This window comes from Lates calcarifer, linkage group LG5 (genome assembly GCF_001640805.2).
Source record: "Lates calcarifer isolate ASB-BC8 linkage group LG5, TLL_Latcal_v3, whole genome shotgun sequence".
In the NCBI taxonomy this organism is placed as follows: domain Eukaryota; kingdom Metazoa; phylum Chordata; class Actinopteri; family Centropomidae; genus Lates; species Lates calcarifer.
Window position 1 is genome coordinate 27,029,779 of NC_066837.1, and position 27,616 is coordinate 27,057,394.

Here is a 27,616-nt window from a genome sequence, read left to right on the forward strand (position 1 = left end):
AGTGTTTTTATGTTTGTCATATATCATTGTATGTTTGTGTTGATTTATTTTGTCCCAGTTTTAGACTATAAAGATACCCAAGCTGACTGATGTACTAGCAAGAAACAAATTTTAAAAATGTATCTTATTTTAACTGGCAAATAGCTTTGGCCCTACAATTGTGCACATTTTGGATTTGGATGGTGCTATTCATGCTATCATAACAATTTGTACTTTCATGATGTTTCTGCTTTTGTTAAGAGATTTTTTTGGCTATTTTGAATCCCTGATGTAAACTCAAAGTTCATGTTAAGTAGGAACAGACAACTCTCTCCTAGAGCTTCTAAGTGGTATTAATGTTGCTGTCACTGTTGCAAGGAAGAATGTGCAAGTCTCCACTGCTCATTTTAGACACACCAGGATACGTGTTATTTCTTTTAATTATTAAATGAACAATAACTCATTTGTTTGTCTCTGGCTGCTAGTGGTAGCATTAGCAGCATAGCTACCGCTCTCAGCCTGGCTGGCTCAGTCAGAATTAGAAACCTCAATCTCAGTGCTATGATAAAGCAGAGTAAAACACAGGTTTTATTATGTAGGCAGGGTTTGTATATGCTGATCTTGTAGAGATAATGCACCTGACTTCCAAATACAATCTACAGTCTAAATACAATCTTACATAGCTGCTAGTGTGGCTGCAGATTCTCATTAGAAATTAAGCTTCGTTTTTATTTTTTAACCTTTTAAATACATCCACTGCTGTATCAGTCAGGCTACCATAAAGTCTTAGGGTGAAGTCTAATAATAATATATCACTTTACAGTATGATATACTAGGCTACCATATGCATTTTTTATATTATAATCAGGTGGAAAAACAAATCCAACAGGACCAAGGCACATAGGCAGGTCTCAAAAGACTGGAGGACTGGGGAAGATAGTGGACAAGTGAGAAATGGAAAATGCAGCAGCTGCTTTGGTGAGGAGTTCTGTAGTTGAAAGGAGAAAGAAAGACATATTTTCCTATACTTCTCTATCCACATGACATTTTTGTAATCCTGTAAACTTTTCTTTCTGATTGACTATCTTCTGGAGGATGGTTATTACCTATTTGATAGTGTATTTTGCGACTGCAAAAATGAAAAATAAATAAACAGAATTCTGCAAATCTTGTCGTGTGGTCATTTTCCAGAGACCCTTGCTGGTTTGTGAGTATGAAAGAGGAAGGGATGGGCATTTAAATAGTGAATAGGAACATATATTTATATAGTTACATTACACTGATACACTCAGAACTCAGTGGAGGTGAGTAAAAAGTTTACTTTTATTTGTGTGTTTCTCTGTTTGTGCAAGAATGACAGAAACTGAATCAGGGACATAAATACGGGATGAGAAAAAAATATATAAAACATTTAAGGCCCTCCTCTGTTCTCCCAAAAAATAAGACTTCCCTCCCTTCAGCAAACTCAACCTCCCTCTTTTCCAACCCCTCATCCCAATGCATTCATTTTCCCATTTTCCCCAAGTCCCTTTGTCTGGAGAGGACTGATGGAAAAGATGCATGTGAAGAATCCCATCATGTGGCTCACCTACACGGTAGCTTTTGGTAAGATCGAAAACAATTATCATCATCTACAAAAGTAAATATATAAGAATACTTTATGTGTTTGGGCTTGGACTTTCTGTCCAAGAGTGAGATAAGACGATTGATAGCAGGACAGCTGGATCCAAAGTATGTTTAGCCCAACTTAAGGTAAAGACTGGAAGAAAGAGAAAGCAGCTAAGCTGTCTCTGTCCAAAGTTCAAATCTGTACACAAACAGAATGAAACGTATGTGTTAAAGAATAACTCCAGTATTTTTGAATCTAGGCTTATTTTCCAGTGTGTTTGGGTGTAAATGTCTGTTTTGGACATCTTTGGAATCTGTGCAGTATTGACCAAGAACACTGTACGCAGCCACCACAAACAGCTGCTGCAATGTAATCCAAATGAGCAATTGTCCACATCAAAGTACATCCACTGAAGTGCTTTGTGATTTTGCCAGTGACAGGCTCAGATTGTTATTATTTCAGTTGTGAAAGTAAAGTAAAGTAAAAGTACCACATCCTTTCATTTCTTGTCCATGTAATATGGCTGGTTGCTCTAATCTTAATGAGTGATATCCATGTGCCAAGATCGTTTGCTGTATCTTTTGTCTTTCAGATTGCCATTCTTAACTATTCATTTAACACATCAATCATCAGTAATTGTGATCTAAATATTATGGCAAGGTTTACTGGCAAATCAACATATATACAAGCCTGAGGATCATCATCATTTACTGTCAGGAGAGGCAGGGTTAAAGACCGCACAGAACAAACTGACATGAGATGAGGTAAATGGGACACTGTGGTAATGAAGAAGGTGGGCGAGAGTTGTTTAGTTATGGGAAATCAAGAATTGCTTGGATGTATTCATTAACCAATTGTTTACAGTCCAAAGTTCCTTCCTCCCTTTTGGAGCTTCTATATAAAGGTAAATGTAATGGTGTGCCAACAATATGTTGGCTAAATCAATGACAGTGAACCAAGCAGAATTAAATGACCCTTGAGACTTTATAGTAACTGTTGTGTCTGAGCCTCATCAGTTATGGTGGACGTTGCTGCAGCATGCACAGCGTAATGAGTAATGGGTTTTCAAACAAGTCATCTGGGGGTAAGTTGAACTGATGCAGCAGAAGAACACAGGGCTCACATAGACGTTGAGAAGCCCTTCTCACTGGGGGTGGAGGAGGTTTGGGCACAGAGGTAGGATGAGTATCTCTCTTTTCCCACCAATAACAATGCAGGGTCTTCAAACATTGGGATGGAAGCAATGATTTTGTAGATCTGGAGTTCTTGATCAACAACAACAACCAACCCCCCCCCCAGAATTTGAAACTAACCCTAACCCTCTGGAATTTTGAATGGGAAAATAAGATTTTTGTCATATGAGAGGGAAAAAAACAAAGCAATTTTTTAGCAAAGTTTTAGATAAAGTCTCGCTCAAGCTTCACTTGTCAGTATGGCCAAGGGGCATAGGGAGGGCTGGGCAGGCCTGTGGGTGAGAGGACAGAGAAGGTCCAGAGGGAACAGAATGGAGAGAGGAATAGTGTTGGCAGTTTCAACAAGAGAGGGAAGGACTCAGGAGCAGAGGAGGAGGGAAAAAGAGCTATCCCCGTACAGAGGATGTTGTCATTCATGGTTGGTGCCTTAACTTCAAGGCCTGGACCTCATTCACCCACTAATCATTTTTATTTTTACTTTGCACAGTATTAGCAAGTATTAGCACAGTATTAGCACAGTATTAGCAAGTTTTTTGGCAAAACTTTACATAGGGTGAAATCTTGCTAAATTCATTTAAACATGGTGATTTTGTTTCATAAATTTCAGTTATCTCTGTATCTTTGGCTTTCAACATTGATACAACAACCCCCCACATCTCTACTATGGAACAAACAGATTTCTCCAGAAGCAAATTGTTTCAATTCATGTCTGGCAAAAACAAAGGGTAAGTATTATTGTTTCAGTTCATGTCATTAAACTGTGTGTTGTTGATTCTTTTAGTTTTGTATAAATTACATTTATCACTGAGTAAGCAAGCATGAGGTATAGACCTGGGACTCACCATGATTGTTGTCCACTAGCTCTGACTATCTCATTTCCATGTTGACATCCAATCAAAATCCAGGTAGAATCAAAGGGAACACCTACTGATAGCAAGTGTAAATGCAAGGGCCCGTGATCAGATGTCATCCAGATATAGATTGTATATTTACATACCAGGGGACAGATGATTATAATCCACTGTAGATTCACAACTAAACTCTCTGTACCCTGTGTACACAAATAATATGCACATGCATTTTTTGGTCAGATTTTTTTTAAAGCCATGGTTGTTTTCTTATTTGTTGTGGAACTGGGTTCATATGCACAAGCCCAGTTAATGGTAGTTAAAACACACACTTGCATAACTGTAAAGTATGAGTGCAATTTTACCAACTGTGTCATAATCAGCAGTTGTTATTATACAAGGCTGTAGCTTTTAATAGTGCCTGTGCCACTGACTCATATGTACTTGTAAATCACCAGTGCCCAAGAAATTCAAATCATTATTAAATGTCAGAGAGTTGATCAATTACTAATCTATAGCACTCATACTAAGATAGACTTTACAACATGCTTTACAATTGAGGATAAACTGCAAAGATCACATACTGCCTCATAAATACTCTATGCATTGTTAATACATCTGGGCCCCTGGTATAAACGGGGCCTCAAAGATTACTGTCATATTTGTTGACCTTATCTACAGGATACATGTCACTGCACCACAGCAGCTAAACGCACCAGAGGATATGTGCAAATCTGATCTAAACCAGACTCACCAGTGCCTCATTATTCCAGGTACATAAATATGTTTATATGAATATGAATATATGGAATGAAACTTGAATATGTGGAAAGAAAGTTTGAATATATGGAATGAAACATCTGCATGTCAAGTCTGACGCCACAGCTGAGTCAAAAAAACCATTCATTTGTCATGTTACTGCTTTCCTTATGACAAAAATAGTTACATATGGCTATCTATTTTCACCTTTGCTGGGTGAAGTGAGCTAGCTAAAGCCAGCTTTATTCACCTCAGCTGGGCAGCACAGCAAATTTGTAATTTAACTGCAGCCATTTCCTCTTCCCTCTCTCATCACAGGAAAAACGTAGAATCACAACTGATTTTGTGGGATCACTATTCAAACAACACAGGACACTACACTGCAGCATATTGAAAACAGGGGCGCATCAGCAAGGTCGTGATGTCATGACTTAACAAGCAGATATTTCATTCCATATATTCAATATATACATATCCTACAAAGCCCATAGCTTGAATGATGAGCACCATTCCTATATTCACTCATCTGGTGTTTTGTCATTGAAATTAGCTTTTTTTCTTACTGTAGCTGAATGACCAGATTTTTTTTAATGAATAGCACTAATCAGATGCTATTGTCGCAGAAATGTCTCTCACAGACACAACAATACCTGTCAAGCACTTAAGACTGTCAATACCTGAAGACTCCACAGATTCCCAATTCACTGTAAGACAATCAAAAAGCTCCATCAGTTATGTTTAACTGCAAAAACACTTTCACTGTGACATTGCTTCAAAATTCTGAACAAATCAATATCATGAATCAAATATCTTTGTTCTCTGTTCTCTGTTCTGGCTTCTGTTCTGATCTGATTTAGGTTTGCAGCTCCAGGGTGGTTCATGAATATGATGAGAACTCCTATGTAAACAGTGTGTGTTACAAGTTGACAGGTAAAATACGTTTACATTTCTCCAGCTCTGTGGTTGTAACATCTTGTTCTTCTTGCATTCAAATATCATTCTAAATGTTTTTGTCCTGACAAAATATTCTATTCAAATCTTCACTCCAAATATTGTTTTCAGAAAATGCAAGAAAGACAGTGGACCTTGTCTTTCTTTTTGATGGATCAGCGAGTATGTCTGAAGATGAGTTCATGAAAAATAAAGATTTCATAGTGGACATAATGACAACCTTTCAGAACACATCAATCAAGGTCACTGCACTACTGCAACATGAAACCTTTCAGAACATTTATTTGTTGAATTATATATTCAGAACTGGATATAAATACTGTATTATGTTGTCTGTTTTTTCCAGTTTGCAGCAGTTCAGTTCTCCTCAAATTACAAGAAGGTTTTTGACTTCAATGACTATCAACATGGTCCTTGCTCTTGAAAAACTTAGGAAAGAACCCCAGATGAAGAGTCTCACCAACACACATAAAGCCCTCAGTTTTACATTGTAAGTTCAGTTACATTACACATGAAGTTCTCAAAGTCTTTAACTTGAAAATAACTGTTGCTGAGAGGAAAACTATCAATAACAAGAACTGCCCAGTGCCACAGTCAGATTGGTTGAAGTGATAAAATGGAGTTTTGTTTATTCTGAGCATTACAAATGTGACTTTTACATTTGTTTCAGGGAGCATATTTTGGAAAAGCCAGATGCAGGCGCCTCTCCTGATGCAACCAAAGTCCTGGTACTGATCACAGATGGAGATCCCAGTGATACGGACAGAAATGGGATTATTAAAAGATATAATGATAAAAAAATCATTCGCTTTGTCATTGGGGTAAGCTGTACTGTGATATGTCTCATTATTCTGTCTTATTTGTCCAATAGATAAAATTTGGCCAAACTCTGCCTTGTGCAACTTTAGTCGATTCCAGTTATTGTGTATTATATGTGTTATATTGTGCAAAACTGTGTTGTTTGTCTTCCTGACACCAGACCTGGAGGTACTTAATAATGTTAAACAGCATTCTGGTTTCAGGTCAGAGCTGCCAAGCTGGATAAATTTACGGCCATTGCCTCAGAACCGACAGATAAATATGCCTTCCAAATCGAGGACTATAATGGACTCAAAGGAATACTGGAAAACTTTCAAAACAGGATCTCTACAATGGAAGGTGATGTTCACTTGTTTTTTCCACTATTTCTTTCTTTCTTTTTTTTTTACCATAATGTTATCAAAATCATGAAAACAACAATAATAAAAAACATGAACTAGTCTTGTCTCATATTTAGGATCCTGGGACATGACTAGTGAAATGGCTCAGAGTGGATTCAGTGCTGTCTTCTACAGGGTAAGTGAAGTCAAAAAGACAAACCTGGGCACACTGAGTCTATGTCTTTTAACCATAACTGCAATAAATCATCACAGTGTTTTTTTCACTATTGTCACAGCCAGATGCAGGTATACAGACTTTTTAGATGAAAAATGTTCAATCATGTTCATAAAAAGTATATATATAACATTTTTATAAAAATGAATGAACTCTTCCTCCCTTGTTGGACCATTACATTCTATTTATCTGCCATGACATGAGTGAAGTATTCACCACAGCAGCTAAACACACCAGAGGATATGTGCAAATCTGATCTAAACCAGACTCACCAGTGCCTCATTATTCCAGGTACATAAATATGTTTATATGAATATGAATATATGGAATGAAACTTGAATATGTGGAAAGAAAGTTTGAATATATGGAATGAAACATCTGCATGTCAAGTCTGACGCCACAGCTGAGTCAAAAAACCATTCATTTGTCATGTTACTGCTTTCCTTATGACAAAAATAGTTACATATGGCTATCTATTTTCACCTTTGCTGGGTGAAGTGAGCTAGCTAAAGCCAGCTTTATTCACCTCAGCTGGGCAGCACAGCAAATTTGTAATTTAACTGCAGCCATTTCCTCTTCCCTCTCTCATCACAGGAAAAACGTAGAATCACAACTGATTTTGTGGGATCACTATTCAAACAACACAGGACACTACACTGCAGCATATTGAAAACAGGGGCGCATCAGCAAGGTCGTGATGTCATGACTTAACAAGCAGATATTTCATTCCATATATTCAATATATACATATCCTACAAAGCCCATAGCTTGAATGATGAGCACCATTCCTATATTCACTCATCTGGTGTTTTGTCATTGAAATTAGCTTTTTTTCTTACTGTAGCTGAATGACCAGATTTTTTTTAATGAATAGCACTAATCAGATGCTATTGTCGCAGAAATGTCTCTCACAGACACAACAATACCTGTCAAGCACTTAAGACTGTCAATACCTGAAGACTCCACAGATTCCCAATTCACTGTAAGACAATCAAAAAGCTCCATCAGTTATGTTTAACTGCAAAAACACTTTCACTGTGACATTGCTTCAAAATTCTGAACAAATCAATATCATGAATCAAATATCTTTGTTCTCTGTTCTCTGTTCTGGCTTCTGTTCTGATCTGATTTAGGTTTGCAGCTCCAGGGTGGTTCATGAATATGATGAGAACTCCTATGTAAACAGTGTGTGTTACAAGTTGACAGGTAAAATACGTTTACATTTCTCCAGCTCTGTGGTTGTAACATCTTGTTCTTCTTGCATTCAAATATCATTCTAAATGTTTTTGTCCTGACAAAATATTCTATTCAAATCTTCACTCCAAATATTGTTTTCAGAAAATGCAAGAAAGACAGTGGACCTTGTCTTTCTTTTTGATGGATCAGCGAGTATGTACTGAAGATGAGTTCATGAAAAATAAAGATTTCATAGTGGACATAATGACAACCTTTCAGAACACATCAATCAAGGTCACTGCACTACTGCAACATGAAACCTTTCAGAACATTTATTTGTTGAATTATATATTCAGAACTGGATATAAATACTGTATTATGTTGTCTGTTTTTTCCAGTTTGCAGCAGTTCAGTTCTCCTCAAATTACAAGAAGGTTTTTGACTTCAATGACTATCAACATGGTCCTGCTCTTGAAAAACTTAGGAAAGAACCCCAGATGAAGAGTCTCACCTACACACATAAAGCCCTCAGTTTTACATTGTAAGTTCAGTTACATTACACATGAAGTTCTCAAAGTCTTTAACTTGAAAATAACTGTTGCTGAGAGGAAAACTATCAATAACAAGAACTGCCCAGTGCCACAGTCAGATTGGTTGAAGTGATAAAATGGAGTTTTGTTTATTCTGAGCATTACAAATGTGACTTTTACATTTGTTTCAGGGAGCATATTTTGGAAAAGCCAGATGCAGGCGCCTCTCCTGATGCAACCAAAGTCCTGGTACTGATCACAGATGGAGATCCCAGTGATACGGACAGAAATGGGATTATTAAAAGATATAAAGAAAAAAAAATCATTCGCTTTGTCATTGGGGTAAGCTGTACTGTGATATGTCTCATTATTCTGTCTTATTTGTCCAATAGATAAAATTTGGCCAAACTCTGCCTTGTGCAACTTTAGTCGATTCCAGTTATTGTGTATTATATGTGTTATATTGTGCAAAACTGTGTTGTTTGTCTTCCTGACACCAGACCTGGAGGTACTTAATAATGTTAAACAGCATTCTGGTTTCAGGTCAGAGCTGCCAAGCTGGATAAATTTACGGCCATTGCCTCAGAACCGACAGATAAATATGCCTTCCAAATCGAGGACTATAATGGACTCAAAGGAATACTGGAAAACTTTCAAAACAGGATCTCTACAATGGAAGGTGATGTTCACTTGTTTTTTCCACTATTTCTTTCTTTCTTTCTTTTTTTTACCATAATGTTATCAAAATCATGAAAACAACAATAATAAAAAACATGAACTAGTCTTGTCTCATATTTAGGATCCTGGGACATGACTAGTGAAATGGCTCAGAGTGGATTCAGTGCTGTCTTCTACAGGGTAAGTGAAGTCAAAAAGACAAACCTGGGCACACTGAGTCTATGTCTTTTAACCATAACTGCAATAAATCATCACAGTGTTTTTTTCACTATTGTCACAGCCAGATGCAGGTATACAGACATTTTTAGATGAAAAATGTTCAATCATGTTCATAAAAAGTATATATATAACATTTTTATAAAAATGAATGAACTCTTTCCTCCCTTGTTGGACCATTACATTCTATTTATCTGTCATGATATGAGTGAAGTATTCACCTCAGCAATATCTTGGAGTCTTAACTGTTAAAAACTGTGTACCCTGACAAACTGCTCAACTGATACAATCTGCTCACACTGCAACACACTGAAAAAAGTTTGTTTCAACTGTCTGGTCAGCTGAAAAATGTTGTTGTCTGAGCCCAGTGGAATTACGAAATGGCTTTGGCTTATTTGATCTCTGCTGCCTCACTGGACCAACCAGCCTCAGTCAGAGTAGTTTGACTGCAGTTAGTCAGACTGGGCAGTCTGTTAACTCCCAACATAACTTCTCTGTACTCTGACCAGGTTTGCATATTTCTTTGCATTCTGTTAACAGGAGAACTTGATCCTGGGTTCAGTGGGATCAAACAGCTGGCGGGGCTCTCTCCAAGAACTCCATGAACAAAACAAAACGCAAACTGATCAGCGCTCGCAGAATGACTATATGGGTAAACTCTTGACTAATTAGTCTCTGCTCCTTTATTTGAAGGAGGAAAATGCATATGATGGGTAAAACAGCTTTGTATTGTAAATATAACACATAGAAGCATAGGATCATGTGTCTATAAGTTCTTCATAATAAGATGAATTAGCATTGAGCTCCTAAAAATGTACATAATTTTCTATTTGTTATTAAAGGCTTCCATTACAGCAATATAACACTGAGCAGATTTTGTCATATGTGACTGTCACTGTTGCAGGGTACTCTGTTTCTGTTGGAGAGATGAATAAGGCTCCTCTCTACTTCACGGGCGCACCAAGATTTAACCACACAGGACAGGTCGTACTTTTTGTACATAATGGTGAATACTGGATCACAGCCCAAACACTGACTGGACACCAGGTAACTGTCATGAGAAAGTTCTTATCTGTTGAATAACTGAGATAGTTTGAAATGATAAGAACATCTATCTTAACTTGCATCAATTTGTTTATGTTAGATTCTTTATTGCTTAATTATGAGGGTGCAGAAATGAACAACAAACAGAAACAACAGATCAAGACAAGACATAACAGTTGCAGACTAATGCATACTCTGCTAGACAGCAGTTCTGCTGGCCCACAATGTCTAAAAGGTAGTGTGTTCACTCTGATAGTGAGTGTGAGCAAAACAGCAAAGAAATATAGGGAGGAAAAAAACATGACATGAAACAAATATTTCCAGGATGGGGGTCAAACCATGGATGCTGTGGTTTGGTGGTATTCCCCTAAATCAAGCATTATTCAATGTGTGGCCACTTGATTAATTTAGGAGTAGTAATACAAGCACCCCCTTTATCCCCAAGCCATTACAACAAATGACAGAACTATGTAACACCATGTGATGATCTGTGCACAGGAGGACAGGGAAGATCTGACAACAAATCTAATGTGTGTGTCATAGTGAAATAAAAAGTAACAAGAGTTGTACAGATGATGCTGCTTTATGCAACAGCATGTTGTTGGTTGCAATACAGTATGTGTAACATGGGGGAGAAATAAATAAACATGCCTCTGTTCCTGTCTGAAGCCTCAAAAGAGGCTGAGGTTGACTTTTAATAGCTGGCTATCGGAAAAGATTAAGATCGAGGTTTACAATGTCCTTGGTCAGCACTTTCAAGTTAGATCATACAGCATAGTATGTAATGTTTAGATTACATTTGTCATTCATATTGCAGTGGAATTTTCACAGAGCACTGTTTTCTTGGATATTAATTTCATATATGTAGGGTTTTTTGACATGGTTAAGGTCGTGTATTTATTTATTGATTTTGTTCGTGGGCTTTTTTTAAAATCTTTATTAGACAGTATAGTGGACAGAGACAGGGAATGACATGCAGTGAACCAGGGTCCAGCTGCTCAGGGTGCTGAGGCCCATGTGGTACACTCCCTAACCATTCGTCCATCGGGGCACTTTTTAAAAATTTTATTAATGATAAAAACAATGATGAATCCTCATTTGTCATTTGTCCTCCTGTTTTCAGATCGGTTCCTACTTTGGTGCAGAGCTGTGCTCAGTAGATATCAACTCCGATAATAACACTGACTTCCTGCTGGTGGGAGCGCCACTGTTTTACCAGCCTCAGGAGAAGAGAGAAGGCCAGATCTACGTCTACACAATGACTGATGAGGTGGGGGCTGTGATAAAGCCTCAGATTCAGTGTGATGCTACTTACTGAGGTTACTGAGAGAAAATGAATACATTGATTTTCTTAATTAATTACCTCTTGTTCTGAATTCCCATAGATGCAACTGAAAAATGAATTGAGTGTGACAGTGCCATCCATGGGTAGATTTGGCACCACCATAGCCAGCCTCGCAGATCTGAACGGAGATGGACTCCGAGACATTGCTGTTGGAGCCCCCATGGAGGATGATAACAGGGGAGCTGTGTACATCTACCTCGGTGACAAACACCAAGGGATACGCAGCACTTTCAGCCAGGTGAGGAAGACACCTGACGTAGAATCTAATAGAAAAATGATCATATCCTCAGATATAGCAGATTTCCTGACTGTTATCATGCAGCAAACATACAAAAATAAACATACATTCTCATCAATCAGCAGTGCATCATCGTCATCACAGACTCTTTGCTCTTTTTACGAACAGATCAGATCAAAACTGGCTTTAGAATAAATAAAGCCTGTAAAGAAACCTGAATCTATAAATACAAATATTAAATGCTAGGACTAAATATTTAGCTACAGATCAGCTTTAGTTTTAATAATGCTTGTGCTAGGGATGCACCGATACCACATTTTCTCAATCCAACTACAAGTACAAGTACTTACATTTGAGTACTTTCCCATACCGAGTACCAGTATGAGTACTTATTAATGCCATTACACTTCGTACATTTACTTGAAAACATGTTTTATTTTCATCAGATATTGTTTCATTCTCTGGCTGTAAGAAATTGCTGTGACTGACATTTGAACATTCCATTATATATGGCACTGCCACACAGTTTAATCAAATAGAAGTACTGTTAAAGTACTGTTATTGACATCTTAGCATTCAACTGCATCTTTTTTTAACAAACAGCCTTGCCACATATTTCACTTAAATATATATAATATATAAGGCATTAACATGTAATCAGCAACGTCTGTCTGTGAGAACTAAGTCTATTTTGAAAAAGTGAGGGGCAGGCCTTTCACTTTCCACACTGCTGCTGTTTTTTAGATGTTTTATCAGACTGCTTGTGTTGAAAGTTCTTGCTTTCGTCCCTCCTCTTGACAACTTTGCAGAGCAGAATTTGCGGCCCGCTTTACTTTAGTCACCATCATCCACTTTGAAATACCTCCACACCGCCGACATTGCTCCTCCTTGCTCTCAGTTAGCACCTGACCGTCCAACTGAACATCACACTGCTGTAAAGTGGTCTCAGGTGCTGTGGTATCGGGACACTTCTATGAATACGAGTACGAGTACAGGAACAGGGTATCGGACAGATACCCAATGCTGGTATCGGTATTGGTGCATCCCTAGCTTGTACTGATGTTCTAACACATGACCACCCAACATCGTGACTGTAAAAATGCACCATTTGTTACCAGTATCTCTCCAATGAGAACCCTCTAACATGTGGACAAATCATACACAGTTTCAACTGCCAACGTCCTGTAATTTCAGAGAATCATGGGGCAGAAAATAAAATCTGGGCTGAGATTCTTTGGACGGGTCATTGATGGGGACATCGACCTTGGAGAGGATGGACTTCCACGTATTCTGATTGGATCACAGGAAACAGCTGTTGTCTTAAGGTATATTGCAAATATATTGTATTGCATATGTTCAAAACCAGTTAAAATAGCATCTGTTTCAAAGTAATTCATTCATGTCTTTGCCAGAACACAAGGGAGCTGAATCTGTAGGCAAGTGTTAGGCTTGCCTACCCATTTGTTATACATTCTTGCAACATCATCCTGTGTCAAAATCAGTTTGTAATAAATTAATCAATGTCTTTCAGGTCCAGGCCTGTCTTTAATGTCTTCCCACAACTGTATTTTCAACCTGAGGAGATCAGCACTGAGAAAATTGACTGCTTAAGCAACACAGATGAAAGTGTACCTATGGTTACCTTGATAGTCTGCTTTGAAATGGTTGAAACAACAAAGAGCAAAGCAGGTAGGAACCAGAAGGGACTGTGTTAGTGGGAGGGGCACACCATTAGAAATTTCCAACCAAAGAGAGCAGCTAATCATTGCTTTTCAACCTGACCCTGAGATTCTTCTCTCTCTCTTTTTTTGACTCCTCAAGATGCTGCTTACCTGATCAATGTGTGTTTGTGACTATTTCAATCTATTTGGATTCATTTGCAGGGACAGTGAACCCTGAACTGAACATCTCATACACGCTAGAGGTGGATCCAATGAGACAAACTTATCGAGGTTTCTTCAGTCCAACTGATAGAGAAGCTAGGAATCTTACTTCTACCCACGAACTGAAGGATAAAGAGACATTCTTCAATTTCACCATCTACATGGCTGTATGGACATTTTTCAGAGGGCTATATTCACCATATATTTTTGAGTGTTGGGCATTATTATTATCTGAATCTATATATGGTGGTTTCCTAAATTCCCCCTAATAGAGCTTTCCTTCAACACTACCCCTGTAAGGCAGGAAGGAGTTTCATAAAGGATTTCAAATACACTGATCCACAACATTTAAACCACTGAGAGATGAAATGAATCATGAAAGATACTCATTTTGTGTTTCCTCAAGATAAAGCAAGTGTTTTGAATGCATTGGAATGCATGGAGTTTTGAAGCTCCATAGCAATACTAGTGGTAAAAATTGCACAGGTTATCCTTAATTCTTACACATTTTGTCATGTTTCAGTAAATACACTTAATGTTGGGGCCAAATTTCAAAAATGTATTTTCATAATCATCTATAAAAGTCAGCAATTATTAGGCTGACCTTACTATCTTATTATTTGTGCTTTTTGAAAGGCTTCAAGAATAAACATATGTTGCTCCTTTTTTTCTTGCAGAAATGTGTGGAAGACACATTATCGCCCATCAGTGTCAGACTAAACTTCTTCCAAGTTGACAGCGAGAGTGCGAGTGCCGTCTTGAACATGGACAGCCAATGGCAGGCTGCTGCTGAGGTACGTACAGTGATTACAGCAGAAGGCTGGATGCAGACTGTACAGTCAGCATTTACACCATTGTTTATGTAACCAACACAAATATGTTTCACACTAAGAAATTTAAGATACTGTGGTTAAATGGAAAAAAAGAGCAGAGCTATGCACACTACAAACATATGACAGTTGTAGGAACTGGCTCCTGACCTAACTTGGTCTTGAGCACTAACTGCATTCAGACTTGGGAAATAGAGACAAGGACTCTGACCTTTTTTCTTAATTTTTTTTTCTAATGTGCCATAATAATTTGGCATAAGATATTGATTATTCAGTTTCATACAAAGGCAGGCACATGTGTGTCCCACCCAACATGTGGATTCATGTGTATACTGTCAGTAACAGTTAGTGCTAAGACTCAACCTTGATGACTCGGACTTGGACTCAGGTAATGGGAAAGTGACTCTGATTCAGACTCAAATGCTGGTGACTCGACTCGGACATGACTCAGACTCAATTTGGTGACTTGACTTTAACATTGATATGAAGTGTGATGATAACTACAATGTGTTGTTTTTCTCAGTTGGACATGAGTGGTCTGGAGAACAAAAAGAAAAAAAAAATGCTATTTACCAACAATGAATGAAAGAGAAATTGAAAGAGATGATCACTGTGTTTTACAGGTTCCATTTAAAAAATAATGTTGAGCCAATGACACCTGTATGGATGAACTTGAGATGGACAAACAGCAAGAGAGAAGCATGCTTGGAAAAATGAGTAAAAAAGGTCAAGAACTGAGATTAGTCTGGGTAAAGCCATTATTGTGTTTAAAAAAGAATCAACAGTAAAGAGTGTATGAGCAACCGTTGTATTCCTATATATACAGTATAATTTCACTACACTTCTCAAGATTTAAGATCAGTGTTAATGCTCATGATAGAACTGCAACCCCTGTCCAGCTACACCTTCCTCTCTCTCCTGTTGAGGCCACTCACAAACTATTACAACATATTCATGTCACAAAATTATTGTAATCAAGTATAATTAACACAAACATCCTCATTTCCAACATATATGCACAGCATACAAAGTTTGCAATGTAGTACTGATGATATGCATTTGTCATTGTTCAAGATGGAACATCTATACTAAAAAGAAAAAGCCATTTAAAGATGTGACTCCTTTTTTATTTGGCTTAATAAAACAGCACAAACCCAGGCATTTGAGTTCTGCTTATTTGTGTCTGATATACTATTCCTGTGATTTTTGTGCTACTCAGCCAAACATCAAAAGGCAACAAAATGTCTGAGAAATTCTTCAAATACATTTTAATTGACAAATTAATTTCATCATCTCATAACTCTAAATTTTATATACATTAAACAAACAAGTTGAATTTGATTTGCCATCACTGCAGAATGTTTGCACAACTGCACAAAAATGCTGCATAAGTAGCTTCTAGGTTTAACATGGTTACCATGAGTGACCACAAACAAAGTGAAAATACAAACAAACCCATAATACACCCAGTTGCCAAGTTATTAGGGATTTTATGTTAGTTTTCAAAAATCGGGTATAGCTAATAAACCAGTAATATATGTACTGACACTCATAACCATTGTTTGATGCATTGCTGTGATTTAATCAAAGCTTTGGGCAAAGGTATAGAAGGTTGAGCAGATATCTTAGGGAACTGAAGAGGGCTGATTTTCACACTAAAACATCTTAATAAAATGTAAACACATATAGGTTTATAATCTATATGATCAGCAACTTTCATTTTCACAGTTTCAACACTGGTGGGGGAAAAAAAAAGTATTTAATCACAATTGTTAGTGAGATAAAACACAAATAATTCCAACGTTAATGTCCAAAGTGGCAAGCCAATGGTGTCTAAAGTCTTAAAAGGGTCCTTGATTGGTGTGAGCGTTACATTCTCCAGTCATTCTCCACTTTCCTTCCTTGCTTTTGATTAGGTGCGACACAGCACCTGTGGCGATGCTAGTTTGAACAACAAGCTGTGTGTGCCAGAGTTTCTCACCTGAGGTTCAGTCATAGCTGGACCACTGAGGGTTGACCCAACCGCTGCTTCCAAAGAGACTAGGGAGGTCTGAAAAGAAGGCTGGCACTCCACTGAGTGTCAAACTGCTTTATCGGTGGACTGTTGATGGCAAAATTTAGAGTGAGGATAATGTCAATAATTATCAGCCAACATTATCACAGAAAGACAGAGCTAAAAACAACTTATTATCATGAATATATTGAACAACTATATATATATAAAAGTCCTGTTCGTGTTTATGGTAAAATGCCTTAAATACCTTGAGCTTCTCCTTTTGTCTTCTTTTTCTTTTACTCTTCCGCTGTTGCTTAACAAAGACACAACCTGTGCTGGTCTTGTTCTTCTTTTCATTTTCTGAAATGCAATTAAAACAATAACAGTCTGTTGTACATTTCTACCAGGATGACAACATTTTACACATGGATATGAATATAAATGTATTTATTTAAACAGGAGTGAATAGACATAGCATACCTGAAGGTAGACTGATCTGAATACTGTCCATTTGCTCTCCATCGTTTTGGTACGGGCTCAGGCACAAAAAGAGCGTCTTTAGAACTGAATTTGTGGTGGCTGCAACTGCAGATCCTGAATGAATGAACAAGGCATCAACATATTTCAGGAGTGCAAATCCGCCTTTCACACCGGCATAAGTCGTGGCATGTCCTTACCTTTGGGAGATGAAATGCTAGCCAGCTGCTGCTGAGCCTGGGTTATAGATGGATCTGCATTGTCACCACAAGGAGTTGGACTGGAGAACATCTCACTGAGAGAATCAGACACAAGACTAGAGATGGGATTCATTTGCAGCTTTTTAGCTTGATTTATGGGCTCACAACTAGAGGGAAATTTAGGAGATACTGGCCTGTGAGAAGTTTGTTTGACACCAGTTTTGACCTGAAGTGTCTCTAAATTCAAAGCTCTTTGTTTAGAGTCCAATAAATGTGATGTATTATCAGCTGACTGGTTTGACTCTTGAAAACAGGAGGTAGTCTTTGAATAATCTGGTAGAGACTGTATGCATTTGGGGGGAGCAGCAAAAAGACTGAGGAAGGTCCTGGCAGAGGTCTTGTCAGGTTCAGTCACAGTTTTAATTTTTGTATCTTTACCTATGCAATGTGCAGACTGTAAGGTAGGACAGGAAGGTTGAATAAAGCTTTGAGGACAAGCAGGGGTTGTTTCAAAATCTGGTGTTGGCTTCAGGCTGTCAATGATGGGGCTTGTAAAAAGCTTTGGAAATTGTATTTTCTGGGTCTTATTACATTCAACTGAAAAATCACCACTATGTGCCATTTTACTGCTGCACTCCGCTTTGGTTTCAGCACAATAATGCTGTTGTGTGCCAAGTTTGAGGCCAGATTGTGTCGTTTTGGAGTGCTGATGGATCTCAGTGGGTTGTTTTGCTGCAAAATGATGACTGACAGAGCCACTTTTCTTCAGCTGTGTAGGATGTTTGGGAGTAAATGTGAGGCTTTGTGCACTTTCACTTTTACAGTTCACAGAGCATGTAATATCTACAGGCAAGTGTGTGCTTCCTTTCAGATCTCCTTTTCTTTGTGATGACAGAGACTTGGGTGCCACTGTGGCATGAGAATGCAACAACTCCAACTTGACTTCATGTAAAGCTCTTTGAACAGGTTTCAGGGATGCTGGCATTTCCCCATCTTGTTTCCTATGATCCCCAGAGGCCAGAGTGAGATCAGGGCAGGTCTTTGAAATCAGGTCAGCGTGCACTCGGACACTTTCCTGGAATTTATTCACTTCATTTCTTGTATTTAGAGAATACAAGACTTTTTCAGTTTCTGAGCTTAGCAGAGGACCAGTGAGCGCTTCACGGTCACTTTCTGGAGTATATGATACAGTTTGTGCAGTAGGAGGAGTAGGTATATGCCCAAAGGGAGAATCTCCCACTGATTTACATGATCCAACAGCATCAACAGTATCAACAAAGTAGGGAACTTTACTTTGGTCTGCAGAGCCTGAGGTGCAATCAGAGGAAGTCTGTGGAACAGAGAGCGGCACAGATTCTTGACTTCCAGGTGTTGTAAAGAAATTAGGGAATGGTTTGAATAGCTGACGCCCAAGCACTGCTTCGACTGAATAACAAACTGGCTCCTCATGTCTAGGATTGGTTGACTGGGGGCTGTGAGGTTGGGCACTATCTGATGCCTGCGGTGGGACAGCTGTTTCCATGATATCAGGCGGTTCTTCAGTCCGACATAACAAGGCTTCCTGCTCAGTATTTGTTTCTCCACTGTTGTAAAAGTTAGGCCTGAAAAATATCAGGTGAAGATTAATCCCAAAATTTCCAATGCAAGAATTGCCAGATATTTTTACAGAATCACAATGACAGCTGTGAGTTTGTATGTGCACACCTGAGTGGCTGTATTGGTATATCAGGGGTCCCATTCGCCTCTGTAATTTCTGACTCATCTGTGTTTGCTGGTTGTCCTGACGACTCCTGCTCAGCTTTTTTTGCAAGTTCATAGAGGTCATTTTCCCGTTTTAATGCCTGCAGTAACAAGTAAACCACATACCAGCATTTTCAGCACACAGCAACACATTTAACACATTCAAAGAAAACTGTCTTGACAGGACTTTTACATGCACGTACCTCATCCAACAGTCGCTTAGTGAGCTCATTAAGTGGCTCATGGGAAAACCTGCAATCTGCTCCCTGAGAACACCTTCCTTTTTTATGGAAGAATTTGCAAGGAAAGGACTGTGCAGCTTAGTAAAGGAAAGGATATCCAATATTCAACAGTCTTCCTGTCAGAGTTTCTGACAGGAAGATATACAACTAACTGCAGTTAAACCAAAGGATATTGTGCATGTACGGGCAGCTTTCCCCTTTAGTGCAGTGTCCTTGGACGTAAAATTTGCAAACTTCTTTGATAAGGTCGTTGTAACCCTGAATATGCTTGAGCTGGCAGTTATCTTCCTGCAAACAGGAAAAGGGGAAAAACAGCAATGTTAGGACATTGTGGTCTGAAAAAGGACATTTTTTGATCTTACAAGTAACTGAACCTTAAACCTGCCTTGATGCACCTTCCCCAAAGAAAATGTCGACAAAGTAACTGTCCATCCACTAATAAAGCATTCTGGTCCTTGAATTCTTGTGTCATGAATCGTGTGGGTTTCACTTGAACATCCTGAGAGGAAAAATGAGCATAATAATTAGATTCACAAAAAAAACTTTTTTTCTGATTAATACATTTGCATGCATATCTTACATTTTTTACTCCTTTGACCTAATTCTTAGGGATATTTTTGCTGGGAACTCTTATTTAATCACTTAGTTTCTCATATCTGACAATGTAATGGAGACTGTGCTTAGTCTATAGGCAAATACTTTTTTTTTTTTTTTACACATTGGGAGAGAATGTCTCTGCTCCATCAAATATTTTCACTGACACCAGCACTCTCAGGGACCAAGCTGGACTATGACTGAAACAGTTCAGGAAATAAAATTGTAGTTATCAGTCAGACATGCCAGCAAAACATCAATGTTGGTCTCTAAAACAAAAATGGGGGGGGCACGCAGCTGACATACAACAAAGATCCCAGGCCTGATTTTTAATTGAGGATCAAAAAATATGAATGTCTCTTCTGACACAACAGCAGGTGGACATCATGCAAGTGTCTTCATTCAACCTTCAACAGATAACAGGCTGACGATGGATAATATCTATGCTGACAAGCACAGCCAAGAGCTTTGCTCACCTGCTTGCCATCTTTACGTCGACCATCTCCTCCACCTTTTCTCAAAGTAGGTCTAGTCTGATGGTATCCAGCCTTACTGGCATGTCTTCCTCTATCCCTCTGTTGATGCTGATTTTTCTGCTGTGTTTGCCTCTTCATATTACCATTACTTTTAGCTTTATAATTCTGACCTTGCTGATACCAGTTCTTATGGTCAGGTTTACCACTGCAGTTACGAATCCCTTCCTTGGTGAAGCCAACACCTGCATGGTCACTATCAGTTTTCAACATACGGCAGTGTGTGGCCTCTGAATCATCATCTTCAAAGGATTTAGCATTATAAGTCCAGTGTGTCTGGGCTTGATAACGTTGTTTCTGTGTGAAGAAAATGAACAGAAATTAAATGTTAAATTAAATGTCTGTCAATACTGTAAAGTTCCTATATCCAATTTCAGTCCATAAATAAAAGCTCATGTTGTGTGAACAGGCAGCACAAACACTATATAACTTCATTTTAAATCACACTTAAGGGTAGACTGCAGTATAATACAACAGTCCTGCAGTAAAGGGAGAGTGGATCAATCGATGTAGATCACGCACTTTTTTTTTTTTTTTTGAAAAGTCAGAGAATACCAGTTTGGAGAAATGGTGTGTAGAGTGCAGCAGCTCCAAAGATATAACATCTGTAACTTCTGTGAATGAAGTGTAATGGCAAGCAGCTGCTTTTGGTTAAAATGTTGTTGATGGCAAGTACAAACCTTTCATGAGGGCCTGGGGGAAGGTAGCCCCACTGCCAAAAGATCTGTTACTAATTAATGGCTAATAATTCTTCTTAATGGAAAAACAGACACGTGTTGAGAACACTGGAGGCACAAATGGAAGCAAAATAGGCATAGTGAGCATCACACAAAACTCAAGATGGCAACATCTAAGTAGAGTGTAACCTGAACAATTTTCATTTTTTGTTCTTGTCATTGTTTAATGACAATAAAGATTCAAGTAGAAAAAGAAAATGATGCAGAGCATACCTACCTAACATTCCACCCGATGTAATGGTACAGCAAACATTCAACATGACATATGAAATCAATCAATCTTCAATAAATTGACCACAAGGACATACTCATTATGAGATGTTAACTAGGCCTATTAAAGTTTTCGTTAGAGTTAAGGTTTAACCCACCTTCTTGTCAGGGCCAGTCTGCTCAGCCTGGGTTTTCCTCTTTCTGGCATTGCCCCTTTTACCATTATCATTCTCGTTCCTGTAAAACAGCAAGAATGAGTACTGAGTACGTAGACAAGGGCCATTACAATCAAACATCTCCTTCTAATTCATCAAAGCTAATGGCTATGTATCATTAAATACCTGTTAAAGGTTGGTTGACCAGGACTCTGGACATCTTCGTCGACAGCGGACAGTCCCGTGAACAGGTTTGCGAATGCCATTTATCTTGTCAGTAGTATGTATTATAGCCCCAAAGCATCATCATAAGATAAGAAGTATAAAGTAAACACCTAAATTTATGATGTGATACTTTTAAGTAGCCACCTTCACACGGGAGATGCTCGCGGCTGGCTAACCGACACTGCCTCGAGCTCATAAAACTTCAAATAGGAGCTGTCTCAGTCTTCTCCAGGTGTCATCTATCCTGACCTGATTTTGTGGTGGTCTAACGTGCCACAACATATTCGAGTTTAACTTGAAGGGCAGTCAATCTAATTTTACACAGCTCCGCACATCACTCGTTTACCTCTTCTTCCGTGTTTGAGACAAACGTCACCTCCCGGGACACTACCAAATATGGACGTGGAAGGTGGGGGGGGGCGACTCACTAGGCTCCATCTAGCGGTATAGTTTTGTATTGCTTGGTATATTTGGTGACATACTGTGTGGACATTAGTACACATAATTACGATTAAGAGCTTCATATCTTGTCCTGCTCTTCCTAAACTCAAAGAAACTCACATTCAACATTATCACAAGTACATACCCTGTTACTGACTTTACATTACAACAGTACAACATAACTTTTTTGTGATGTAGCTGGGTCTTGGCTACCTCCTGTTTTTAATGCACAGATGTTCTTTTTTGTCAAAGATGGATCACAGCTCATACTTGAATAATTTGTCAGTCAATGGACCTTTCACTGAAAATATCTGACATGTCACAGTAGTATATCTTTTCCATTCAGCTGCTTCAGTTTCAGGGTTCTGGTACTGTACACAGTGGCTCACTATCACACTGACATGACTTACTGGGACATTTGACAAGAACAGAGCTGTTCACAATGTTATAAGTAACACCTGGTAATACTATGACAAGTCAAAATGTCTGCTGTGAAAAAGGTCTGTAATATTCCTTGATAAATACGCTGTTGTTGTTGTTGTGTTTCTCTTTTTAAATATTCACTCTTTTGTCATTTCTAAAGCATAGCCCCAAAAGTTCCAAGTTAACCAAAAAAATAATCTATGTTTTGTATGTTTGTGTTGTTCCATGATTTACCACATTCCAGTTACTTTTGTATCAAATGGTGTGCAGCAAATGAAAATGAATAAATATCAATAAATGAAATACCTTGGGGTTTGGGGACACTGGGGGGGGGGGGGTCTGGGGACAAACCCACCTGTAATGTAGCTGTTGCAGGAGGTATGGTAAGATATTTATTTAAGGTTTATAAATTTGCCTGCATTTAATACTGAGAGACAATTTGCACTTGAATTGCTGAATAAAATGACATACAGACCTACTCTGTACTCTTAACTGGCACAAAGACCCTTTTTGTCCTGACTCCAATTGACAACATGTCTCCTCCAACAAAGAGATGATCACTGAGCTTTTCAGGAACAGGTAGCAGGACACTGTGGTGATGCACTCCCATTTTACAGCAAATCCGGCTTGCTACTTGATGCTAATGTCAAGAGAGATTGAGTCTAAAATAAATGGGATTAAAATGTAACTGAATCCCCTTGGCTGAACTATGAACAAGCACACTCTACCTCTCATCAATCAGAGAGAATGATAAAAGCACAGATATGTTAAAAAGACAAGATAGAAGCTGGACTTTGGTCCTCCACATATGAGGCTGTCCCTGTGTCTGGCTCAAAGTTCAGGTCACACAGACAGTTTCAGTGTTGCCTCTGTGAGTGTGTTTGTGTTCTCCTGCAGTCTCTGAAATCTAACTCTGTTCATACTGAGCTGTCTGAGCTTCAGGATGACTCGCTGGGCCCTTCTCACTCCCCTTCTGCTCCTGCTGGGCCTGTTCATCCACAGTGCTGTCAGTCAAGAGGCCGAGGACCCAGCAGCAGCACCACCACCACCACCACCACCACCCGGCCAGGCCGCTGATGGCACACAGGCAGAAGATGAGAACCAAGAATGGGGAATGAACTCTCTCCGAGGCAGCTTTGAGGCCGTCAGTGGCTACTTTGACTCGATGCTGGAGTTCATGGGTGGACGTGATGGAGTGTGCCAATACCGCTGTAGATATGGTAAGTCTGTTTAACATATAGGTGGCATTATGCAGTATGGTTAAAATGATACTGATTCTGACCTTTTATCAGTTACTGTGACAGTCACTCTACCACTCATATATCTTTTGGCTCTTTTTTTCTTGAGGTATCCTATGGTCTAGTTAATATTGTTTCCACCAATAAAATTCTTGAGGGAAACACAAAATACTTTTTTTTTTTTGGATTGAAAATTGCCATATTTATAGATATTTAACATTGGGGAGATATTCAGCTATCAGCATTTTCAAAGCCAGAAATACATGTACAAAACATATATACATCTAATCCAATAATAGCTTTTTAACTGACAGATTTTTCACAAAATTGATCTTCATTTGAGGAGAGCTTCATCTGTTAACAAATGTGTTTTGTATTTTAAGGGGAGAAATTAAACTCTTGAATCAGAATTGTCATTTAGCAAATTTGATCTTTTATATCCATTGACTAAGATGTAGAAATGAGTCTAATTTGATGTCAATGGTTTAGATATTCACACTTTAAAGTGATACTACTTTGATTTAACCATAGTGTTAATATTTGACACATTATTACAATTAAAAAAACAAATATTAACTACATCATTGTCCAGGATAAGGAATTTATTAATGTATGTAGTGGATAATCTGTTTCTACACAAACGCTCCTCTGTTAGCATTTTAATAAATGATCTAGTGAGATACCTAAAAGTACACAGTGCTTAATGGATAGTGCATTCATATCACATCATAAATTTAAAGCGTCCTTGGGTTTCATGAAAGGCGCTATATAAATTTAAGATACTATCATTATTATTATTATGATTATAGTGGCTAATGTCTGAAATTGCTCATTTGGATTTAAATGCAATCATTTATACATATTTTACAATACTCTCGTACTTTAAGATACTAACTGGGATTTACTTAGGCTGATATCATAAACTCTTCCACTTATCTTCTCAGTTATCATCTGGGAGTGGGCCTGGAAATGGACTGTGACCCCAGCATGATAGGAGAGGTTTCATGCAGTGACTAGGGAATGTGTCAAATATCATGTCAGTTTATATGAACCAAATGAGTAATCTTGTCTACGTGCAAACATGGAACTATTTTTAAAGCCACATGGTAATCAGACAGAATCCAACACATTTCCACTGGTCTGTTGTGAAACATGACCTACATCTGATATTTTGCTATCCTTCTAATCTCAGGTAAAGCTCCTCTTCCTCGTCCTGAATATCAGATGCCAGTACCTGATGGATGTAGCTCCTACTTCTTTGGACTTCCTGTTCCAGAAGGGGTATGCTTCCTCTGACTACTCAGGGAAAATTCATCTGGAAATTGAATCAATACTGAAATAAAAATTAACATAACATGTTAATGGAACAATAATTCAAGAATTGTTTCAGAGCCAAACCACACATTTTAGTTTGAATTAACAATTGCCAAAGTTATGGAGAAATTATATTACTGAATAAGAATGCAAGGTGCTGATACTCATAATCCCCCCCTCCCTCTTTATTGTGTGCCAGATGGACGTGGGCATCCCTGCCATGACTAAGTGTTGTAACCAGCTGGATATGTGCTATGACACCTGTGGCTCCAACAAGTACCGCTGTGACTCCAAGTTCCGCTGGTGCCTCCACAGCATCTGCTCTGACCTGAAGAAGAGCCTGGGCTTTGTGTCAAAAGTTGAAGGTCGGTAACTTTTGGACCTTTATTTTTATTTGGTGTTAGTTTACAAAGCACATCCCCATTTTTCAGTGCCATTCTGCCTCACATTCATCTTTGATAATTCAATAGCTGTAATAAACATAAAACTGATTTCGGTGAGCATACTGGGCGGCACAGCTGCACGGTGGTGCACTGTCGCCTCATAGCATGGAGGTTCCGGGTTCAAGCCCCGGTTCAGTTCAGGCCCATGTTTGCATGTTCTCCCTGTGCCTGCGTGGGTTCTCTCTGGGTACTCCAGCTTCCTCCCACAGTACAAAGACAGGCAGGTTAACTGGTGACTCTGCCTGTAGGTGTGAATGTGAGTGTGACTGGTTGTTGTCTGTATATGTTGGCCCTGCGATGGCTCCAGCCCCCCCACGACCATTAACGGATAAGCGTATAGATAATGGATGAATGGTGAGCATACTGTACAACTTGTGTACTTGCTACTGTGGGTATGGCAAGAGTTGAATGCCACAGACTCAAGATTTTCCTCCATTAAAAAAATAAATAAATAAATAAAAACATGGTGGGACTGGAAAGAATCATCAAAAAATCTAATTGCTCATCAAATGATTTTAGCCAGTGACCTTTTAATCAGAAGCCTCCTAATCACCTCTTAAATGTTAAACTGAAAATGCTGTCTTTATGTAGCTAATGTATAACATTTCTTTGAAGGGATGCAAGCATGTTAAAGTAATTAATATTTTAAGAAAATCTTTTAAATGTGTCTCTGAGAATTTATTTCAAACAATTTATCAAGCTCAAGTGCTTAAAGCCTTTTATATTCCAGTTACATGGTGTATAAAATAAACTGCAGTCAACAATCTGAGATTACATGATACTGCACTGAACATTACCTTCATTTCTACATATAACTCCATGTGATGACTGACATCCATGTCTCTGTTTCTCTGTCACTTTCCCTCCTCAGCATGTGAAACAGTAGCAGACACCTTGTTCAACACGGTGTGGACTCTGGGCTGCAGACCCTACATGAACAGCCAGAGGGCAGCGTGCTACTGTCAAGGAGAGGAGAAAGATGAACTTTAACTGAGATTGAAAGGCAAACCGCTCTCCTATTTATAAAACAGTATCAACTACAGAAACATCAGATGATGGAGTTCTGAGTTATAGTGTTGCAAAGACTGCTGTGTGACTACTTGAGTAATTTATTCAGAAGGTCTTGTTCTGGTTGTGTTCAAAGTTGTTGTTTTACTTCACAAAAAATTGGATGTTATTGTTAAAAATTCAACCACACACTGAGTTGCAAGTCAAATCTGTGTTTGTTTCTAGCCGTGCATGCATGCTGGCTGTAGTGCTGGTATTAATTGGTAACAGCATATGAGTGTGGTAAAAAGGAAAAATGCCAATGTAAAGACAGCCTTTGCATCATACTAAGAGTGTGTTCCCATGTCATGGTATAAGGATAGTCCACCACATGAATAAATGTTGTTGACTCATACCAGTTTTAAAAAGTATTATAATGAATATTTATGCTACCAAACAAAATTGGAATAATGAAAAACTATGTTGTTATCACCGCCGGTAGACAGGGGCAATGCTACTGTTGAGGACCATGAGGCATGTATTTCTGGAAAGATGGCAACAGCTTGATACAGCATTTAGGCCGTCATGCTTTGGTGAAAAAAAGTTGTGGAACATTTTTTCTAGTTTTTTCTAGTTTGTCTTTAATTAGCTGAGCTGATAAGCAGCTCTTGGTTGTGAATGGAATTAAAAAATGAATTTGCAGAAAATAGAATGCAACAGCTGATTATGGGCATCCAAGTAATTTTAAAAAGGATGTGTATGTCCAAATCAAAGCAAGGGTAAAAAATAAATTAACGTTAAAATAAAGTGATGTGAAAGAAAAGGCTATGTTGACTTAAACTAGTTGTTATGACAGCTCAGATTTTTCAGGTTCAGCTCTTTATTGTTAAATTTGACTCACTTTGCATTAGTGAGCTGTCAAGCTTTTTTTTTTCCTACTTTGAGCTCACTGCTGTATTAGCACTGAACACAGCTGAAGACATAGTTATATATTAGTATAGGTATTTC

The 27,616-nt window shown here is 38.4% G+C and overlaps 3 protein-coding genes across 3 annotated transcripts; 2 read left to right on the forward strand and 1 right to left on the reverse strand.

Annotated features, from left to right (window-relative positions):
* Positions 1-1,432: 1,432 nt before the first annotated feature.
* LOC108884542 (integrin alpha-L) lies at positions 1,433-15,811 on the forward strand. Its single transcript, XM_051070874.1, has 19 exons — positions 1,433-1,584; positions 3,389-3,506; positions 4,311-4,402; positions 5,012-5,094; positions 5,246-5,318; positions 5,451-5,581; positions 8,288-8,430; positions 8,611-8,761; positions 8,963-9,098; positions 9,219-9,277; positions 9,854-9,965; positions 10,218-10,360; positions 11,481-11,627; positions 11,743-11,940; positions 13,135-13,265; positions 13,472-13,629; positions 13,824-13,990; positions 14,501-14,617; positions 15,277-15,811. Exons 1-19 carry the CDS (start codon positions 1,527-1,529, stop codon positions 15,292-15,294), a joined length of 2,235 nt encoding a protein of 744 aa, XP_050926831.1. The 5' UTR covers positions 1,433-1,526; the 3' UTR covers positions 15,295-15,811.
* An 88-nt stretch (positions 15,812-15,899) lies between these two features.
* LOC108884540 (uncharacterized) lies at positions 15,900-22,918 on the reverse strand. Its single transcript, XM_051070872.1, has 11 exons — positions 21,724-22,918; positions 21,541-21,619; positions 20,379-20,732; positions 19,690-19,807; positions 19,481-19,592; positions 19,270-19,378; positions 19,031-19,167; positions 17,327-18,927; positions 17,130-17,243; positions 16,915-17,009; positions 15,900-16,754 (listed from the first exon to the last, which is right to left on the reverse strand). Exons 1-11 carry the CDS (start codon positions 21,801-21,803, stop codon positions 16,734-16,736), a joined length of 2,820 nt encoding a protein of 939 aa, XP_050926829.1. The 5' UTR covers positions 21,804-22,918; the 3' UTR covers positions 15,900-16,733.
* A 548-nt stretch (positions 22,919-23,466) lies between these two features.
* On the forward strand, positions 23,467-27,023 carry LOC108884538 (group XIIB secretory phospholipase A2-like protein). Its single transcript, XM_018678476.2, has 4 exons — positions 23,467-23,846; positions 25,057-25,145; positions 25,378-25,543; positions 26,493-27,023. Exons 1-4 carry the CDS (start codon positions 23,570-23,572, stop codon positions 26,609-26,611), a joined length of 651 nt encoding a protein of 216 aa, XP_018533992.1. The 5' UTR covers positions 23,467-23,569; the 3' UTR covers positions 26,612-27,023.
* Positions 27,024-27,616: the final 593 nt, after the last annotated feature.

Excerpts from the sequence above, each read along its gene's own strand:
- LOC108884542 (XM_051070874.1), top strand. The coding sequence starts at position 1,527 with ATGGAAAAGATGCATGTGAAGAATCCCATCATGTGGCTCACCTACACG. Across the intron at positions 5,319-5,450 it reads TGTGTGTTACAAGTTGACAG|AAAATGCAAGAAAGACAGTG; the intron begins GTAAAATACGTT and ends TATTGTTTTCAG. Across the intron at positions 13,991-14,500 it reads ATTTCACCATCTACATGGCT|AAATGTGTGGAAGACACATT; the intron begins GTATGGACATTT and ends TTTTTCTTGCAG.
- LOC108884538 (XM_018678476.2), top strand. The coding sequence starts at position 23,570 with ATGACTCGCTGGGCCCTTCTCACTCCCCTTCTGCTCCTGCTGGGCCTG. Across the intron at positions 23,847-25,056 it reads CCAATACCGCTGTAGATATG|GTAAAGCTCCTCTTCCTCGT; the intron begins GTAAGTCTGTTT and ends TTCTAATCTCAG. Across the intron at positions 25,544-26,492 it reads CTTTGTGTCAAAAGTTGAAG|CATGTGAAACAGTAGCAGAC; the intron begins GTCGGTAACTTT and ends TTCCCTCCTCAG.
- LOC108884540 (XM_051070872.1), bottom strand. The coding sequence starts at position 21,803 with ATGGCATTCGCAAACCTGTTCACGGGACTGTCCGCTGTCGACGAAGAT. Across the intron at positions 20,733-21,540 it reads AGACTGGCCCTGACAAGAAG|AAACAACGTTATCAAGCCCA; the intron begins GTGGGTTAAACC and ends TTCTTCACACAG. Across the intron at positions 17,244-17,326 it reads TAGCATTTCATCTCCCAAAG|GATCTGCAGTTGCAGCCACC; the intron begins GTAAGGACATGC and ends TCATTCATTCAG.